Consider the following 20,486-nt stretch of genomic DNA (forward strand, 5'->3'; position numbering starts at 1 on the left):
TTGATTTCACTAACTAGTCATTTCAGACAGTTCATAAAACTTAGTTTAGTTAAAAATAAAAATAAAAATAAAAAGAGAGAGAAAGAGATGAAAAGTACAGTACGATGATGTGGATATATATTTCATAATTAATTATATGGCAATATTAAATCAATTTGATGCTTTGAAGGCACAACAATTGCATTGCCAATGAATATTAGGTTAGAAAATACAACATTTGCCCGATTTAACGTGACTTCCGGTATAAACCACGCCCACTCCCTGTCTTCTATCCAAATACAGATACATAGACGGATAATTTTGTTGGTTGAACAGATACAGATACAGATAATGACGTCTCTGCACACCCCTAACGGTGATAAATGCAAAGTGCTGTATAAATGTAGTTCATAATTATTTTTCTTCTAATTTAATCTCTCTCTCGGGCTACGGGACACGAGGAAACAGACTCGCAGGCGTTCCACTCGCGAAATGTGTCAGAAATGAGCTGACCATTAACAAGCGGGGTGGCGGTGGTCTGCACTTATCGCACCGGGGACAGCGCACACTAATCTTCCACACAAAGGAACAGAGAGGGCAGGAGGAATATAGAAGATTAGTAGGCTACATAAGCAGTAAATAAAACACCTACGCTTCACCCCCTCCCTTTCTGCACTCCATCTGTCGCCAGTCATTCAGTAGTTATTATCTGTCCTCCTGTTCAACATTTCAGACAGATTCTTCTACGTCCACGGGTCATTCACATCTCAGCCACGACAGGTGATCTTTGTCACGTTATAGCTGCAGACACAAAAAGTGGACAAATCGTTTTCCATCCCATAATGTATTTATTTTTGAGAGCTCAGTCACATTTACAGGAGGTGGTATCACCATGGTTCACTGCGTTCCCTGCTGAAAATTCCAGCTTAAACCAGCCTTAGCTGGTCACGCTGGTTTAAGCTGTGTTTTTGACACTTAGTTGGACAACCAGTTGACCAGCCTATACAGTCGGGTAGTCCACCAGTTCGACCACCTGCTTACTCTACCAGCTTAACCAGCTTTGTCCAGCTAGAGGTCAGCTTTGACGATGCCACAGACCAGCTATGACCAGCTACAAGTGTCAAAAAACACATCTTAAACCGTCTTAAACTATCTTAGAATCCCAGCTGGTCTTAGCTGGAACGTTCAGCAGGGTCATACACACCAATTATCAATTTGCCCGGGACTACACTTCAAACACAAGTAAATGAGCACAGTCTGTTGAGAAGGGTGTTCACAAGAAACAGATCCAACACCCTTAGCCTCTCCCCAGAGTTGCTACAGAGAGCTGGTTTGATGGGCAGTGCCAGAACCACATTCAATTATACAGAACTCACCACATTTACAATCCACATCCAGTCAAAATGAAGGAAAGGTAAAGAGGTAAAAATTAGATTAGTAGCATTTGCCATTTAATTCACGAGACGGGCCTTGAGCAGATTAAAAGGGGGCTTTGCACCCTTGCTGTAACAGTGAAAGTTTTTTTGTATTTATATTTTGTACAGATATACAAAACACACACGCAGCTTTAACAGAAGCCGTTTTTTCTTCACACTGGAGCATCTTGTAAAGCTGGTCTCCGGTCTTGATGCTATGTTTCCTTTAGGTCGTTGGTTGGCCCTCATATCTGCTGCATTGGTCTCAAGTTTGGAGACACCTGTTCCGCAATAATATGACCACGGGGGTTAGGAAATCCACGTAAAAAATATCAAAGACTTTAAAGTATTACAAATACATTGATAGAAAAGCATTAAAAAGGGCAATTCTTTTGCAGTGTTATTGACATGCTCAACGACACGCTGACTGCAAACAGAGGTGCATTCAAATTCAGCGAACAAGGCGAACGTTTGCAAACTATTTCAAACTTTTTTCTGTTAGCTTTGTGTTCGTTGCAAACCTAAGCGAACGGTCTGAAAAGGTAGTTTGCGGCAAACAAAAATGGACGCTGGACTGAGGGAAATGTTCCCAGATGGGTATTTCAATTGAAGATGCCGTTAAGTATGATCAGTTTTTTCAATAATGTTATTGCCTACGCTGGCCAATGTTATTATTGATTGCTAGCTATATATTGTTTTTTATCATCGACGATCACGGAAGCGGCTGTGAGTACTAACGCTCTCGTCACCATGTCTGTGTATGTTTAATACAAACAAGTAGGAACGTTCTTAAAAAGCCGTTCAAATTTAACCGTTCAAAGAAAACATGTTCACCGTGAAGGTTCGCCTCTGTTCGCTGAATTTGAACGCACCTCAGGACATTCCCACAGAAGGCAAATCCTAGCCCAGAGCGCAAGAACGCTGAACACGCTGAACACGCTGAACGCGCTAAACGCGCTGAACGCCACTTTATTCAGAGAACTGCACGCTGCTGCGTGACCTGCCCACTGCGCCCAAATGCTAAAACCCCTGCGCTCACCTCAAACTCCGCGCCCGTGCACGCCCTGATGTCATCCGCCGTCAGCCCCTCCCAGATCTCGATGAGGGTGAGGCCTTTGCTTTTGTCCACGTCGAAGACGGCCTGCGCACAGAGAGGAAGGAGAGGCGACAGAGGGACAGAGCCAGAGAGAGACGAGGACGGTGACGCATCAGGAATGCAAATCGAACCTCCGATCGACGCCACGGTCCCTCAGGCACCGCCCGGGCCACCTCCTAAACCTATCCGTTTTAAAACGGGCGAGGTTTCGGACGGCCTTTCACACGCAGTGACAGAACATCACATTTAAAAATACATTTCTTTCGATTGTTCTATTCAACACGGACTAGACTGAAGACAAACTCAGGAAACGTGGTAGCCATGTCAAACAGCAGTCGTATTAATAGTGATTTCTTGTCACAGAAGATGGCGGCTGTTTATATCATAAAGCTCAAATAAAGCTCATTTAGGGACATGCTGGGAGTTTAAATTGTGCTTTTAAAAATCAGACAATAGCCCTCTTTAACAGAACTGTATGATGGTTAATGTATTTTTGCCTATTTATTTAAATTCTGGTTCATTTGGTATAGAGGTGTGGTCTTCTTAAAGCAACACAGAAGGTTAATATATAATCAATTTTAAGGTTAATTAAAATTTTTTTTTTTAAAAACAGGAACTACAAGTCATGAAAAAACAATCACCGCAAAGAATGACTGCGATGACTGACTTTGTGATTTGTGTTCTGAGAAATGTGTGTCACCGATACACACAATCGCATAAATAATGAGGGGGCGGGTTTTTCGCCTTTCACCCGATCGCTGCTCAGAGCTAAGTGAGAACGTGCAGAGGAGAGGCCACACCTTCTCGGTGATGATGCGGTCCACGCACTGTTTCCCAGTCAGTGGCAGGGCGCATTTCTCCAGGATCTTGTGTTTGCCGCCCTGAAGGCAACGAGACGACACGTAAAGAACGCGGTCAATAAAACAATCTGCCACGCCCCGCCTGCAGCGTCATACAGTCTGCTGTGAAATAATGTGAAGCGGTGCGATGGGATCTGATGAGGTGTGATTTAATGTAGTTTGGTGTGATGCAGCGCGATGTAGTTGGCTATAATATAATCTATTGTGATGTGGTAAAAATTATATCGTGATATAGCTTGATGTAGTGTGATGTAATGTCATGCAGCGCGATATAATGTGATACAGTTTGATGCAATGCAATACAGTGTGATGCAATACGATACAGCATGATAATGTAGTGATGTAATGTGATTTATTATGATATAATATGATGCAGTATGATTTAATGTAAAGCCAAGACGATCCATATAAGGGCACAATGCTAGTCATTCATTCTGATGAGAGATTCATTTTAATCAATTACAGCCACAGCAGCATTAATCCTAAAAGGGGTAAATCTAATTAACGGCCCCAAATGAGGCTCCACATTTCCAGTCAGGGAGTAATTAATTAAAATCTTAAAAACCTTGATCTGGCCTTTACAGCCTTAGGGCTTCAATTCATCACATTCTCCCGTGATCGAGTAACCACGGCAACTCGGCAAGAGACTTAACCTCGTCGCAGCCGAGACAAGGTTCAGTCACACAATGTGAACAGTGGCACGCACGAGCGTAATACAAAACCCCAAATCTGACTACATTTCCCATGAACCAATGAATCTGTGTGCTTGGATGAATTCATGATCAAAAGGTTTTCTGACATCTTTACATATATATTTATGTATACTGACTGGGGCCCCTGCCCGGCTTCAACCACTGCCCCACCTCAACCCCGCCCCCGTCCGGGATCCCTCATCTCCCCCCCTCACCACGGTAGCGCTCCCCGGGGTTTTGGGGCCTCGCGGATAAAGATGGCGTACGCCGCTGTTCTTAAAGCGCTCACCTTGGCGGAATGTTCCATGGTGACGACCACTTTGGTTGCGGCGCTGGCGACCAGGTCCATGGCTCCGCCCATTCCCTTCACCATCTTTCCCTGCGGACGACACGGGGCTCGTGAAAGGGGAGGTTCCGTCGCCCGCGGAAGGCACTGCTTCGCGTTTCAAAGCCGCACCGGAAACCCATCGACGCTGTACGCCAAGCTTGCTAGATTTCTCAGACGAATCCCCAGATTTACCATCGTACCCCCTGGGTTAACCCTTTCATTGACTCCCCTACACCTTGCAGTGAAGTCAGTCTTTGTGTGAAGAAAACGGCTCCATTTTGTGCACATGCTGTTTATACTGTGACTGGACGGAGCGTAAAGCATTCCTGACTCAAATAGCATTCTCTACTCTCTGTTCTCTATGACAGTTTTTGAGCAGTCAAGTACATCAATCATACATGTCAGTGGTAATGGAAGGGCTCACATTGTGTGCAGTGTGCTAGTTTCGCATGTGAGAGTCTGCAGTAGGTGTACAGTGAGAGTATCAGGAGTGATGCACAATGTCGCTTCTTTCAAGTAAACCGCATTGGAAATGGACAAGGTCGCACGCGAACAGAACAATTTAACTTGAGCCGTAAAAAGGCAGAGACAATTAGAGGGGAAAATGCGACGTACAGAAAAGAGCAACTTAGACAATGCACCCCTTTTCGTGCCAAAGCGATTCCATGGCAACAAATCTCTTATTTTCCTCGAGCATTTCACAGATTGGCACACTCTAGCAGCTAAAGGAGGAGGGGAGCAAGGGATAGCAAGGGATTTCTTTCTGCAGTCTATCCATCTTTCTCTCACTTCCTTTCTTTCTCATCCTTTATTCCGGATGAGGGGAAGGGGCGGAGAACAGGCATGGGAGCTGGGTGCTTATTGATATTTCATAGATTCTGAGAGGCTAAAAGACTGATTAAAGGATGGAAATCTATAAACCGTGCAGTGGTTTCACTCTGGTCAGTGAACTTATACAGCTGCCAGACTGTGGCTTTCTATCATAAATACAGCACACTGCATGAGCTATATGTTATATCCATGTAATATGCTGACTGTAAGTCAGAAATGTGAAACTTGTAGACGCAGTTTCCAAGGCGACAACACCTCGATCCTGAGAGGGACCAGCGATGAGAGGGACGTCTGAGCCTTTAGCCCAGATCGGTCAGTGTGCGGTGATCCTATCAATGCTCATTCTAACCCTATTCTTAATAGTTAATACTCACATAAACACTAATGCTAGTGTTTATGCCCACAATAGCCCTAACGCTAATCCTCAGGCTAATGCTAATACTGACGACATCGCAGGCAACTTGGCCTCGTACCGGGATCATCCAGTTAGCCAGATCTCCGTATCTGGACACCTGCATGGCCCCCAGCATTGTCAGGTTAATGTGGCCCCTGGAGAGAAAGGCGAAAAGAGAGGAATTGTTGTCACAGTCTTGAATCAGTTCTCTTTCAATCAGTTCTCATTGAATCAGTTCTCATTGATTCCTGAGGACCATGTTACCTGGAACAGAATCCGTTAATATGAAAACAACCTTCACACCATTGTCTCTTACCGTAAACCACCTGAAACAACCAACAAGGGCCAGTTGTGCCTTACCACAAACAAATACCCTCACAAAGTTGCTTTCAATTTTCAAAAGCCTACTTCCAACCTTGCCTCCGTCAGCTTCCCGAGTTGTGTTTGCATTTCAGTACAGTGCATGCCTCCTTGCTAAGGGAGCGATACTTAGACAGAAATTATTAGACTGCAAGGCCGGCTGGCAGGTAATTACTGTTTTCCACCCATTTTACGACGCCCAGAAAACATGCCAGACTAATTCAATAGGAGAGCAGGAGAACTGAAGAGCACTTGGAGGCCCTCAGATTTATAAATCCAAAGCTATCGTACACCTGCTGCTCTTAAACCCTCAAACAGGAAATAAAACACCTTCACTCCATCTGTCTGTCTCACTTCTTTATCACCATCCTACCTTTCTATATCCTTTCAGGAATCTTTTCATATCACCATTTAAGGTGTCAGGGAATAATTCACTAATTTGTCCTGCCTTGGCCCAACTGGGGTTTTCTTTCTGTTTTTTAATTGTTTCTGGAAAATGTCCACATGTATAAAACGGATATCACCACAAAAACACAAAAACAAATGTTGAACAAATGCTGAATTTAAAGTTTTTTCAAAAGAAATGCTGTTTGAGCAAAGCAACTGACTACAAAACAGTGACATTGACACTAAATTGAAGCTGGATGAAGACAGAATTTGTTTTCACCCCTAATCATGGAGAAATTCTCCATCCTTGCACTTTTTCCCGGATCACACAGAAATTCCCCATCCAAGCACTCACCCCCGGATCATAGCGAATGACTCGTCGCTGGAGAAGTAAGAGGCACCAGGAAGCACAGTGACCGTTTCTTTACCTGCAAGCATTCCACAAACAGAGTAAACCTATTAACTGCAACTGCGAGATGTGTTCAGCTTTCCTTCATTTTCTGTAAATAGTCGAGACACATAAAACCAGATACAAGCTGTTTGTATCTGGTTTATATCTGATGCAATTGTCAGCCATCTTGGAAGTGTTGGTTCTCATTGGTTAATGGCATTGCACTGCGTTTACCATGATCCTTCATGTTTAGATACCCAGTACGCATGCTCTGAATCGCTAAAGCCCCATATTCAAACATGGCACCCTCCACAATTTGGCTTCATGTGCCATAAGCAGCTCCTATAGAAATCCATGGAACCAGTAAGCAATTTTTCCCCACCATCCCTACAGATGCTTAAGCGAGCTTGCTTATCGACACAGGAAACCTACCCGCGTTGATGAGGTCCGCATCCACCTCATCTTCAGTGGGGTAGGGACCCTGAGACACACAGAGACGCACTGTGATGACATCACTCACTACCGCAACCCAAATGGGACAGCGTCCTCATTCGCCGATGACACATTGTTAAAATGTTTATGATGTCACAATGGAAATCATGTTATCTGAATGCTGAGATAACACTTACCAGTCCCAGAATGCCGTTCTCACTCTGCAGGTGGACGGTGATATTGGGCGAGATGAAGTTGCTGGCCAACATGGGGATCCCGATGCCGAGGTTAGCTGAGGGTTTAGCGGTCAAGGTGCTAACGTGTGCAAACATACATGCTACACATGTTCCAAAACAACACTATATAGAGCTGTTCCTTACAAAACACATAGCTGTCCTTTATTGAGTTTGTCAATGCTGGGATCCAGACTAAGTTCTATATTCACTAAGCATCTCAGGGTAGAAAGTGCTGATCCAGGACCAGCTTTGCTTCAGGCTCATAATGGGTAAGGCTATAAGGCTTTAACTGGTAAGATATAATGGGTAAAGCTACCATACAGACTGGGGAAACTTGATCCTAGGTTAGCGCTCCTACACTGGGTCCAGGTCCACCATTTTATCCAACTGATTTTAATAAAATCGCTTGTAAAGTACGTCCACCTAATGCAGTTTCATTTCAAAGCAGGCCTCTCCATTTTAATTTGGGTTGAAAAAAGGGGGTCTCTCGGTGCGTCCCGGCAGGATACCGTACATCCCGTCCTCGAACTCCAGCGCGGCTCGGCGAATGATTCGTTCCCGCACCAGGTCCGATTCCTTCTTGGGTTTGGGTTTCTGGGCCTGGTCCTTCTGAACCGTGCGCTTCTGCAGAGGAAGGCCGAGTGTCAGGCCTGGTAATAGCATGGGGTACAGCACCCCTTTGAAGGAATCTGAAAAACCACTGGACTCAACTGAATTTAACCGGACTGAACTGGATTGGACTGGCCCAGATTTAAATTTTGAATGGCTTGGGTCACAATACCCATTTTTGAAAGCTAAAGTTCTTCCTGACTGTGCTAAGCCACTTTCTGTAAAAACTGATGTTAGCTTAAATATATTTTTTAAAATCAACGTTAAGATTTAACGCTGCCTGCAACAAAATAAAACAACACTGACAGAGTACATTTTACTCTGTTAGAGTACATTTGATCCCTATTGTCCCCTTTTGGACTCATATAAACTGTTTTGAGCTGAAGTAAGAGGGAGCAGTTGAGACAGTTTAACCTTGCCTGCCGTGGACAGGGAGAGGACACACATCCCAGTGCCACGGTGGCTGAGCAGCAGGTGAAGACAGGACAGACCTGCTGACTCTGCCCGACAACAGCATGACTCCTAATGACATCACTGATTACCGACTGGGCGGTGGGGGGGCGGGGGGCGGGGGCTTTGGGGCGTTTCAGTACCACATACGTGAGAGCAGCAGCTGAACAGAGAATCGAATCAATAAGTGCTGAACGCCTCCCCTCCCAAGAGAAGAAAACCTAATCAATCTGTCTGTTGCCTGCCAGATAGGGATGTGACCTGTGTACAGGTTTCAGACAGCCATATGTTATCAGGGATGTGACCTGTGTACATTTCCATAGCAAGTGTGTGTATGGACTGGTCCACAGAAGCAGCAAGTTACATCAACCCAAAAGTTGTAGAGTGAATGTAGCTGTAATTAGCATCAGGGATATACAGTATATGAAATCATGCAGCAGCCGTAGCACAATGACGTCTCAAACAACAGGAAGTGACTGCGCTCTCTTCAGGTGCACTGACCTCAATCCTCTTCTGGTAGCTACCTCCAGTCACAATGCGGTCCACGTAGATACTCGGGATGTGTATGTTCTCTTCAGCAAATGTCCCCACGTTGACCACCTCTTCTACCTGAGGGAGCACCAATGAGAAAGAATTACTTAAGAGTGGGGGAGGGGATTAAGTCAATGTGAGCCAATCCAATCACACAACTGGAAGAAGCAGATGACAGCACAACATTAAAACTGTATGAAAGCAGTATGATATAATTTATCTCACATATGATATACTACCTGTGGGATATGATGTGATACCTGGGGGCATGATATAATGCCTGTGAGGCATTATGTAATTCTAGTGAGTTATAATATAATACCTGTGGGGTATGGTATCATTTCTGTGGGGCATGATGTAATTCTTGTGGGGCGTAATTCTAGTGGGTTATATAATGCCTGTATAATATGATATAATGTTTATGGAATGTGGCATAATGCAGCGAGGTCGTTGGGTTTATATCCTCTTATTTCACATAGTGGAGTGTTTCTATTATATCTATATCTATCTATATCTGCCATGGTATGTTATTAGCATGTAGATGTCCGTGCGACTAAGGGAGAAGCAGCCGGTGCTCTGAGACAGCACAGAGCGGCTGGGCCAGAGGGCCGGCTCGGACCGAATCGATACCCAATCAGCTTGCACCTCGGGGCCGTCAGCGCGGACCAGAGCTGTCGCAACGGAAGAGCCAGAGGCCACGCCATTGTGCTTCGATAATGCGATCCGAGCGCCTCGCCGTGAATCAATCCTCTTCCTTTCCCCCCCCACAATGCACCAGGGCGCACGCCGCATCTACGATAACGGGAATCAGAGACCTCGGGTCTGGGCAATGGCCGGTTGCCTGGCAACGGTCCAGCCGTTCCGCTAATTCTAGGATTCCTGTTCCGAGCGGAGCCGGTCTGAATGCTAACTGCCGCCTTGGGAGAGGCCATCGAAGAAAACGCACAATTCTGCGCGAACACACTCTGTCACGTGATTGTTTTTTCCTGTAAGGACATTGCTGCCCTTGCTTCCACCACTACTGTCGTCCATTTTAAACTAAAAATAAATATGACAAGACAATAAACCGAACGATCAATCAATTCACTAAGAGCCTGCGTGTTGTTGGTAAATACAAAGTAGTGAACAGATGGCGAGCGGTTTCAAATTGACATTGTGATAGCGAACATAAATCAGTATGAAAAATCCCTTTCAGCCCTTTATTTTCAAATTATCTGTGACAAACAAACTATATTTTCCAACTTATTGTTTCATTTTCTAGTAAATAATTAATTTTAAAATACCGGTAGCCTTTCCTAGTAAATAAATACATGTTAGTTTATTGAAACAGCTGGTTAATGATTACTCAGCCTGGAGTATCTGAATATTTACACAGAGAATTTGTGTGTTGCTGGTGTAAAATCCAAGTCCACTTCAGAGGAACAAAGCATTTTTTGATGTACAGTATCGTATGGATCAATGCATCACTGTATTTTATATTTTATGTGTTCAGTCTACATTAGTGCTGTTCGGGGTGCAGTTCCCATTTTAAATGAAGACACGTTAGTTTAAAGGCAAGTTGGTTCTGCAGTAATCAGCAAGATTTATACCGAACTCAGCAAGTGAATCTCACTTTCAAAGTAAGTGTGTGCGTGTGGGTGTGTGTGTGTGTGGCACAGGCACACACTCAGGCATGCACACACACGTGGACACACACATGCACGCACGGACGCACACGCAAGCACACACACACATGTGCATGCACACGTACACACACACGCACGCCATTGACCAATTATAACCATGTCGTAACCAGCATTTGATTCACCCCACAACAATTGGGATAAACAACAAACTTCAGTTTCTTTGGCTAAAAATGTCAAACGACAACACTGTAAATTGTTTTAGTTAGCCAGGCACCCAAAGGCAGATACCATCAGAGACCATTTTTTCTGTCCTTTAGCACTGTCCCTCTGTAATACTCCCTGTAGTCATTACCCAATCTGGCAACCTATGCTGTGCATAGATTCTGACCTGCGCTACCGTATGTGGCATGCTGACGCATACTTAATCCAAACCCCACGATCTGAGACACACTAGCACACCTTCTGTGAAAAAAACAGAACATGAAGATGCGTGTAGAGCTCCAGGCAACAGGCATATTCCAAATAGGCGACATAGCTCAGGAGGTAAGACCGATTGTCTGGCAGTCGGAGGGTTGCCGGTTCAAACCCCGCCCTGGGCATGTCGAAGTGTCCTTGAGCAAGACACCTAACCCCTAACTGCTCTGGCGAATGAGAGGCATCAATTGTAAAGCGCTTTGGATAAAAGCGCTATATAAATGCAGTCCATTTACCAAATAAGGGGTTTGCACGACTCAGTACGCACAAAAGAGGAATATCCTCACTCTTAACCGGAATATTGGCTTGAATAATTGAATTAAAAAAAGAATATTACTTGTGCATATAAACTTAGTAGCGAAGTCACTAAGTCACCTCTATGTTAAAAACCACGCACACCACACCACACGATCACAAACCTCCACAACTGTGACTTTGGCTGCCTTGCACATCGGCTGATTGAAATTTCTGGCCGTTTTTCTGCAACAGAAAAAGAAAGAAAGAAAGAAAGTCAAAGGTGCCAGGGCACAGACTCTTACCCTTTTCCTGGAAAATGTTTGGCGCTAATATCACTTCAAGTGGCCAGTGGTTATTAGTGGTAGCCTGGGACCCTGAAGTTCAACTGCACTAACGAGAATGGTAAGTCTTAATGGTAGGCAAACACTGCCTTCTGGTGGTCAAACATAATCTTTGCCTACACACTTTCTTTTCTTCTTTTTTTTTGAAAAGATTCTGGTAGATGTTCCTGCATGGCCTTCCATTTGAAATACAGACTTCAGCATATGGTTGTACATACATGAATTGTTCATACATGAGTTGGAAGCTTCACTGGTATTACAAGATTAAGTGAGTAGAACAGATTAAGAATGAACTACAGTGATTTAGCATGATATACATTAGCAGTACAGGGATTCAGTGTATTCAGTGCATTAACCATGACAGATAGCCCAATCAGATACCACAAGACGCTTGATGATTTTCACCTGAAGATAATGTTTCCGGCCCTGTCCGCTTTCCAGGCCTTGATCAGGGCAAAGTCGCCGGTGATCGCGCGCTCCATGACATAATTTCGGCCATTGAACTCCTGCACCTGCGTGCAGCGATGACATCACGGGGATCAGGGCATTTTGCGTGAAAACGTGCTCATGGGAAAATGAGCATAAAGAGTGCACGCGCGTTGGCGCAGGGTGACCCTGTTTAAGCAGAGGGGTCGCGTGGGGAATGAAACAATAGACATTTTCCACCTCTGCTTCTTAAGCTAATTCAAACATAGTTAGACAGTGGTAAGTAGGTAGTGGTGTTAGGTAGTGGTTTGGGCGTAGGATAGTTTGGGTACTCAGTGGGGTGTAGGATAGTTTTGGTACCCAGTGGGGTGTACGGTGGGTTAGGTAATGGCTGGAGTGCAGGATAGTTCGGGTACTCAGTGTGGTGTAGGGTTAGGTAGCGGTTTGGGTGTAGGACTGTTTGAGTATTCAGTGGGGTGTAGGGTTAGGGTTAGGTAATGGTTTTGGTGTAGGATTGTTTGAGTACTCAGTGGGGTGTAGGATTATGGTTAGGTAATGGTTTTGGTGTAGGACTGTTTGGGACTCAGTGGGGTGGAGAGTTAGCATTAGGTAATGGCTGGAGTGTAGGATAGTTTGGGTACTCAGTGGGGTGTAGGGTTAGGGTTAGGTAATGGCTGGAGTGTAGGATAGTTTGGGTACTCAGTGGGGTGTAGGGTTAGGGTTAGGTAGCGTTTTGGGCGTAGGACTGTTTAGGCAGTGCATCACCCGTAGCTCTGCTCACCTCTCTCTTCTCGCTGGCGATGGCCACGCTGCCATCTTTGTTGTATTTGATGGGTGTGCCCCCCTCCTGGATTAGGGTGCCAAACCCTGTGGCTGTGAAGAAGGCGGGAACGCCTGCACCCCCCGCCCGAACCCTTTCCGCCAACGTGCCCTGCAGGAAACACCCTCACATTCAGAGTGTGCGTGTGTGTGCGTGTGTGAGTGTGTACACTTGTGTGTGTACACGCATGTGTGTGTGTGTGTGTACATGTGTGTACATGTGTGTGTGTGTGTACACGCATGTGTGTGTGTGTTATTCACTCTCACCTGTGGTGTGAGCTCCACCTCCAGCTCCCCAGCCAGGTACTGTCTCTCAAACTCCATGTTCTCCCCAACATAGGATGAGATCATGCGTTTAATCTGCTTGGACTGAAGGAGCAGACCCAGCCCAAAATTATCCACCCTGTGAGAGCAAACACACGATTAGAGATAATCATTAGCACAAAGCAATCAACACTGCAACAGAGAAATTCCATATCCACCCTGATATACCTCAGTGCCAGAGGAAAATTGAGTTTTCCTAAATCCAGCGGCAGAACCTCAGTGAAAGTTTCACTCTTTTGATCACTGCTCCACAATGCTGCTCTGTCCACTGATCCACTCTCCTGCTCTGACACTGCTCCACACTGCTGCTCTAACCACTGCTCCACTCTCCTCTTCTGATCACTGCTCCACAATGCTGCTCTGTCCACTGATCCATTCTCCTGCTCTAACCACTGCTCTACACTGCTGCTCTGACCACTGCTCCACAATGCTGCTCTAACCACTGATCCACTCTCCTCTTCTGATCACTGCTCCACAATGCTGCTCTGTCCACTGATCCATTCTCCTGCTCTAACCAGTGCTCTACACTGCTGCTCTGACCACTGCTCCACAATGCTGCTTTAACCACTGATCCACACTGCTGCTCTGACCACTGCTCCACATTGCTGCTCTGACACTGCTCCACACTGCTGTTCTGATCACTGCGCCACAGTGCTGCTCTGACCACTGCTCCACAATGCTGCTCTGTCCACTGATCCACTCTCCTGCTCTAACCACTGCTCTACACTGCTGCTCTGACCACTGATCCACAATGCTGCTCTAACCACTGATCCACACTGCTGCTCTGACCACTGCTCCACATTGCTGCTCTGACACTGCTCCACACTGCTGTTCTGATCACTGCGCCACAGTGCTGCTCTGACCACTGTTCCACAATCCTGCTCTGACCACCGCTCCACATTGCTGCTCTGACCACTGCTCCACATTGCTGATCTAATCACTGCTCCACATTGCTGGTCTGACCACTGCTCCACATTGCTGATCTAATCACTGCTCTACATTGCAGGTCTGACCACTGCTCCACATTGCTGGTCTGACAACTGCTCTGCATTTGCCGATCTGACCACTGCTCCACATTGCTGGTCTGACAACTGCTCTGCATTTGACGATCTGACCACTGCTCCACATTGCTGATCTGACAACTGCTCCATATTGCTGATCTGACCACTGCTCCACACAGCTTCTCTGACCACTGTTCCACATTGCTGCTCTGACCACTGGTTCACTTTCCTTGCTCCAACCACTGCTCCATAATGCTATTATGACCACTGCTCCACAATTCTGGTCTTGTCATTGTTACATGCTGCACTGCAATGCCGAAATAAAAGCCGTCATACACTGAAACGCAGATGACCATTATCACAGAGAGTGCATCATGTGCATTTTCAAAAACAGCTTTCTTGTGCAAACAAGGAAAGTGGGTCAAAGGGATGTTAGCCTAGCCTTCATCGTGTCATTCCATCGATGAACTCTGAGTCTTGTGCCATCACTTTTAAACTTTGACCACTTCATGTCTGCCAAACACATAGCATTGATTTTTTTTGAGCGTGTTTGAAACAGTTTTACTTTTTAAAATTTTTTTGCACAATGGGTCCTTTTCCATAAAGTACTACCATCATTTTCCATCCATTCAGGAATTTAACTCCTGAAGATTATCTGGATTATTTTTCATTTTTAAATCTCAGTTTAAATAAAAACATGCTTTGTGGTTTTCATTACAGAACATTACTGCCATTTAGCAGACACTCTTATCCAGAGTGACTTAAACAACTTTTGCATCCATTCATACTGCTGGATATATACTGAAGCAATGCAGGTTAAGTACCTTGCTCAAGGGCACAACGGCAGTGTCTAACCCAGGAATGGAACCAGCGACCGTTATGTTACAAGACCGCGGTAACAAAATCCAAATGCAAATGTATTTGCTCTACCGGACTGACCAGTAGGGCTCTCAACTGGCCTGAGAGGATTAGCCAATCACATACCAAGTCATGAGTTCAAAGGTCATGGTGAGGATATCAGATATCCACAACTTTCCTTTAATCATCCATTTCATGTTGTGTGCTTTTTACTTTTGCTTTTCTGCACGATAGTAAAATGCTTTGTGTTCATGGCTGCTTGTATGCGAGTCTCCTCGGATAAAGAACTCAGTGACCCAGCCAAATTGTAACAGGGGGATCGCTCCGAGCTGCATTCTCTAACCTTTGCCCTGATTCGCCACTCTTCACAGTGGCTACTTGTGATGGGACCCGACACTGAGGTCATTTCTGTCAAACCCAGGCACCATGTTAGCGCAACTAGCACTATCAGTTCTCCTCTCTCCTTCATTAGAAATGTGTCATTTGACCATCAGAATATACTGTTTATTCTTTCGTAAAAAAGCACTGTTTAGATGTTCCTTTCAACGTAAAAATGACTTTTTCTCTGATATCTTTTAATCGTCTGCTTAATGAAAACAGGGTCAGAGCACACTGTGTTTTGTAGTCGAGATGGGAATATACATTATACAAATTATATGAAACAGCAGCTATATGCAACAGCGTAGTACAGTGAGCTAAAATTTGGCAGCACACGGAACAGTATGGCACACATGGTAAAAATGTCTTGGTCTACTCTAGGAAAAGGATTTGGAATTGACCCTCTCGGGAGGTTGTGTACCAGCACACACAGTCCCTATGGGTCACCAAATCCAGACAGTATGAAACAAGGCTGATGACATCATCATTATGAGGCAAACTCTGCACAGCTCTGTTAGATACATTGGGAATCTGGATTTAAAGTCAACTTTCTCTATCTGTAACACACAAACACGCACATGCACATGCACATGCACACACACACATGCATGCACGCATGCACGCACACACACATGCACACACACACACATGCTCACATGCACATGCAGGTACACACACACACTCTTACCCAGCATTGTTGCTGACCGCAGTGATTTTCTTCACCCCTGTCTTCAGTAAGCTGTTGATTAGATTCTCTGGAATTCCACACAAACCGAAACCTGGAAGAAACAATCAGGAGGAGGAAACAGAGTTAAATAGAGAGCGAGGCTTCAGTAATTTCTAAAACTAATTCTATTAATTTCTGTGTAATGCAGATTATTTAAATTCAAAGGTAGTCTTCAGACAAGTATCATGCAAAAACAGCGGGGCATAACGTAAACACATAAGAGGTAAGACAGTGGAAAGGGTGCAGTGACAAGACAAAAAGGGTGTAGTTATAAAAGGGTGTAGTAAAAGGGTGTAGTTATAAAAGGGTGTAAAAGGGTGTAGTAAAAGGGTGTAGTTATAAAAGGGTGTAAAATGGTGTAGTAAAAGGGTGTAGTTATAAAAGGGTGTAGTAAAAGGGTGTAGTTGTAAAAGGGTGTAGTAAAAGGGTGTAGCTCACCTCCCACCAACAGCGTGGCTCCGTCAGGGATGTCCCTCACAGCCTCTGTGGGGTCGCTGAAGAACTTCACTCCTCTGTTGCTGGAGGTGGAGAAATAGCAGCCACACGCCTGGGGAATAAAATGCTGAATATAAACACTGCATCGCAAACTCGGTCCTGGGCCTCCCCTATGAACGCTGCTTTAATTATAGCTGTCTCCTGCTCAATTAAGGCCGTGGAACGTATGTGTTTAAGTTCTTTCAGAAGTTTTTTACTTTAACTTGTTAGCACAATGTAGTTTCAGCCAGTTATCATTTGCTTTATCTTTGAATTCTTCATTATCTACCAAATAGGTACTTACAGTGGTCAGGTGTGCACACTTTCACCAAGTAGGAATGTGTAATTCACCTCAGTCTCTAATTAGGTCAGTTAATTTTTTAAAAAAAGAAACCTATTTTCATGTAACTGGTTGCAAAATAGCATAACGTGAAAATGAGATTTTTATCCTTCATGGCATGCATAGTACCTCAAAACATGAAAATCGCATAATTAGGAAAAATTATCAACTTGTTAAAATTCTGGGGATTAGAACTGTAGTTGGAATGAAAATACACAGGGGATGCCTTGGGACTGAGTCTGAGAACCACGGATATAAAATAGAATAAAGAAGGACATGGGCTTATAAGTCTGGAACTTGTAGTTCCATTTGGACAAACAACTGTATCATGTTAGATGCAGATACCACAGTGAAGACACAACAAAGAGCAAGAGAAACAGCTCAGGAAGAGCAGGCTCTATGCGGAACATTCCAGCAAATATTTATGTATCTAAAAATGTTGAAATACAACCAGCAGTGAACTGCAGCCCATCAAGCTTCACTTTAAATTACAGTCGATTTTTATTTTATTTTATTTATTTTTTTACATAGCTGGGAATTGATACAAAAAAAAGTGCACAAAAAACATATCCTGCGCAGTGTTTTTTGTCCTCAGTGTGACTACAGGATGAAAGGTATGGTGTTGTGAAAGAAGAGAAAACACTATGTGGCAATGTCCAGAGCCAGGATGGATATTTAAACAGCAGGTCAATAAGATAACACACAGAGATGCAGCCATCCCACATCTATCAGACAGACCTAAAAGTGTTACACCACAGTTTCACCGTATCGGACTACAGGGAGATGAACCACGTTAGGCGAGTAGTTAAGGAGTTTTGGTTGGAAGTTCCTCTGGTTCCTCTGGTTAACGTGACACAAGTTCCCTCCAGTCGCTGCGTACATTGTACTGTGCAGTGCAGGCACTGGCTCCTAGTAAAGGCTTTGGGCTATAGCGCTCCTTGTGCAGATGTGGGTGGCACAGCTGTTACTCAAGTCCCAGTTAGCCTTTTCAAATTAGGAAGAGAAAAGCCAAACATGTTTTTTATACATGAGTCACATAGGCATAACTGTGCAAAAGATTGGTTAACCATACAGTGGAATTTACTTTTGTTCACGATATTAATTGTTGGGTAGTTCAGTTAAATGCACACTTATTCATTACAGATGGGCTTTCTTGATGATACTGCAATTTTGCCTATCTGAGACTAGCATTGACGTTCTCCACTGTCCTAAGCTGTCCTGGATAAGTCTCTTAAGAAATCGCAGATCCATTCAACCTCAGCAGCCCTGATTTAAAAAAATGATTTTTCTGGATCTCTCCACGGCGTTACTGCTGGGAGCCACAGAATGGCCGGTGTGCCCTGATCCTGCTCTGATAGGCTCCACACCGGTCCGTCCAGCGTCTCACAGCTCCATCCAGCAGCACTCTTTAGTCCACCTGCTGTTAACTTCTCATGATTTCATTGAACTGTACTGTCTGACCATATCGTAGCTTAAAAGTACGAAAATCGCCCCACATTTGTAACTCATAATGTCACGTGTAATAATGCTACTTATGTTCATTGCTGTAGTAATCTCACTGAATACATCTCGATTTGTTTCCATTAGTTATACATTAATACGTTTTAAGAATCTGCGTTGTGCTCTGCAAAACCAGCTTTTCACCATCATCCTGGTGACCTTGGAGACAATGACATTGCAACTGAACTATGCATTCGGGAAAGGAAAAAAAACAGAAATGGCTGCATATGCTCTCTTTCAAGATAACGATTAAAAGATAGCAACTCTGTATTGACACACCAAATTGTTGTACTGACAGAGAGCAAATGTCCAATTGCATGCACAAGTAAAGACGATTTTAAAATAGAAAACAGAATGACAAGCAGTCAGGAGTATGAACGCCAATTGACATTAAACAGGAGTACTCTTCCTACCTATTTCATCAGGAATATTTGGCCAAAATTTTATGACATGTCAGGCAGGGCATTACATGTGTTCTCGGAATTTCGGTGTGTGTGTGTGTGGGTGTGTGTGTATGAGTGTATGTGTGTCTGGAATTTGGGACCAAATGTTATCTATTAAGTGTTGAATTAACACTTGACATTTTACTGCATATCAACATTTATGTAAACCGCATCAAACGCGTTACATTCACTGGTATATGTTTTCGTACTACGTATTATTGGGAATCATGAAATACAGAAAATGGATTGATAACAGTTCACTTCATTTTGAAACTTAAGTGCTGTATGCGATTTAATGTAACTAAAATTCATCCACACGAGATTGCGGATAACCCAGTGTTGTCAGGATATCAGCAAAATCCAGATATATTTTCGTCATAATTATAACACAGATATATGTGCTTGCGAGTAATTGCGTCTTTCACAGAACGATTACTATTTCTATTTCCTATTATTAAACTCTGACCTAGTCTTAAAACTGTCTTGCAAGCCACTAAAGAGCTGCAACATTAAACGGTTTGCTATATATGAAATCCACTGAGCTAGGTATATTTCGCGAAGTATATTACATTGATTACCCACCTGGTTCACTGATTTTGTGGTGATCTTAAATCTGCGGGTTATAGTTCTGTAGACTTTTTCCGATCTTGACAATACTTTCCAGGTCGCCATTCTCAAGAGCAGCCGATTGTATATGAAATCGCGTGGTGATGCTGTCAAGATCGTGCGTAAATCTGGACCATGCCGGTATCACCGTCCTGTGATTGACAGTTAAGGGAGAGGGTGAGGGCTGTCCAGAGGACTCGCACAGCTGATTACATTTAAGCCCTCTCTTAGCCAATGGCGTGCGCGCGGAAGGTGCACACTCAGTAGAATGTCTAGTGTCAATTGAACTCCACGTGTACGATGTAATTTAACACTGAACACGTAAGTGGATATATAACCCTGACCTCTTTGTTCGTGTGCTTATTCTTACAGCCGTGAACAAATCAGAGGTGACGATTAATATGAAGACCTGTCAATGCAATGACCATCCAGAATGGCCGCTGTCCACAGGTTTTTGTGGTTTCTTTTTAGTCAGCAACTCGTTTATCCTTGGATAAGCCAACCAGTTACTCAGCACGTAATTGCTGAAATGCATCAAAGAATCTGGAGACACTGTTCCTTCCAGGTTTGGAGTTGGAGACCTTTGACTCGCTGTTTTAACAAATTTGAACATTTGTCAACAAATTTAAGTTGTACCCTTGCCCTAAAATTAATTTTGATGGTAAACGGGTCTGTCCATCATTAATATGCCCCAAAATATCAGCATTTGCAACGTAGTCATTTTGTGGATATCTGCTCCCATCCTGGAAAGAATCTGCTTTAGTGATGTCACAGTGATTTGATGACTTTGACGCATGGAATGCGATGCATGGTTTTTTGATGACGCAATTAGTCCATATCGCTTTGAATCTGAGTACACCATTGAGAAGCTACAAGAGGCCATGGCAACACACAGTTTCTGTAGATGACTCTGATACCCATG

At 44.1% G+C, this 20,486-nt stretch overlaps 1 protein-coding gene across 1 annotated transcript; it reads right to left on the bottom strand.

Annotated features, from left to right (window-relative positions):
- Nucleotides 1-807: 807 nt before the first annotated feature.
- On the bottom strand, nt 808-19,765 carry LOC118212206 (succinyl-CoA:3-ketoacid coenzyme A transferase 1, mitochondrial-like). The gene is made up of 17 exons (XM_035389886.1): nt 19,541-19,765; nt 16,640-16,748; nt 16,163-16,253; nt 13,181-13,316; nt 12,876-13,025; nt 12,074-12,180; nt 11,510-11,570; nt 8,962-9,069; nt 7,911-8,025; nt 7,363-7,457; nt 7,166-7,214; nt 6,698-6,770; nt 5,675-5,750; nt 4,332-4,421; nt 3,291-3,371; nt 2,434-2,535; nt 808-1,675 (listed from the first exon to the last, which is right to left on the bottom strand). The coding sequence occupies exons 1-17, from the start codon at nt 19,628-19,630 to the stop codon at nt 1,640-1,642; spliced, it is 1,569 nt and encodes a 522-aa protein (XP_035245777.1). The 5' UTR covers nt 19,631-19,765; the 3' UTR covers nt 808-1,639.
- Nucleotides 19,766-20,486: the final 721 nt, after the last annotated feature.

The sequence above is a fragment of the Anguilla anguilla genome, chromosome 14, assembly GCF_013347855.1.
Source record: "Anguilla anguilla isolate fAngAng1 chromosome 14, fAngAng1.pri, whole genome shotgun sequence".
Taxonomy (NCBI): domain Eukaryota; kingdom Metazoa; phylum Chordata; class Actinopteri; order Anguilliformes; family Anguillidae; genus Anguilla; species Anguilla anguilla.

Bases quoted from the DNA above. Each gene is read 5' to 3' on its own strand.
- LOC118212206 (XM_035389886.1), bottom strand. From the start codon at position 19,630: ATGGCGACCTGGAAAGTATTGTCAAGATCGGAAAAAGTCTACAGAACT. The intron at 3,372-4,331 runs GTGAGCGCTTTA...CGTTGCCTTCAG, and splicing joins CCATGGAACATTCCGCCAAG to GGCGGCAAACACAAGATCCT. The intron at 2,536-3,290 runs GTGTGGCCTCTC...CTCTGTGCGCAG, and splicing joins ACCGCATCATCACCGAGAAG to GCCGTCTTCGACGTGGACAA.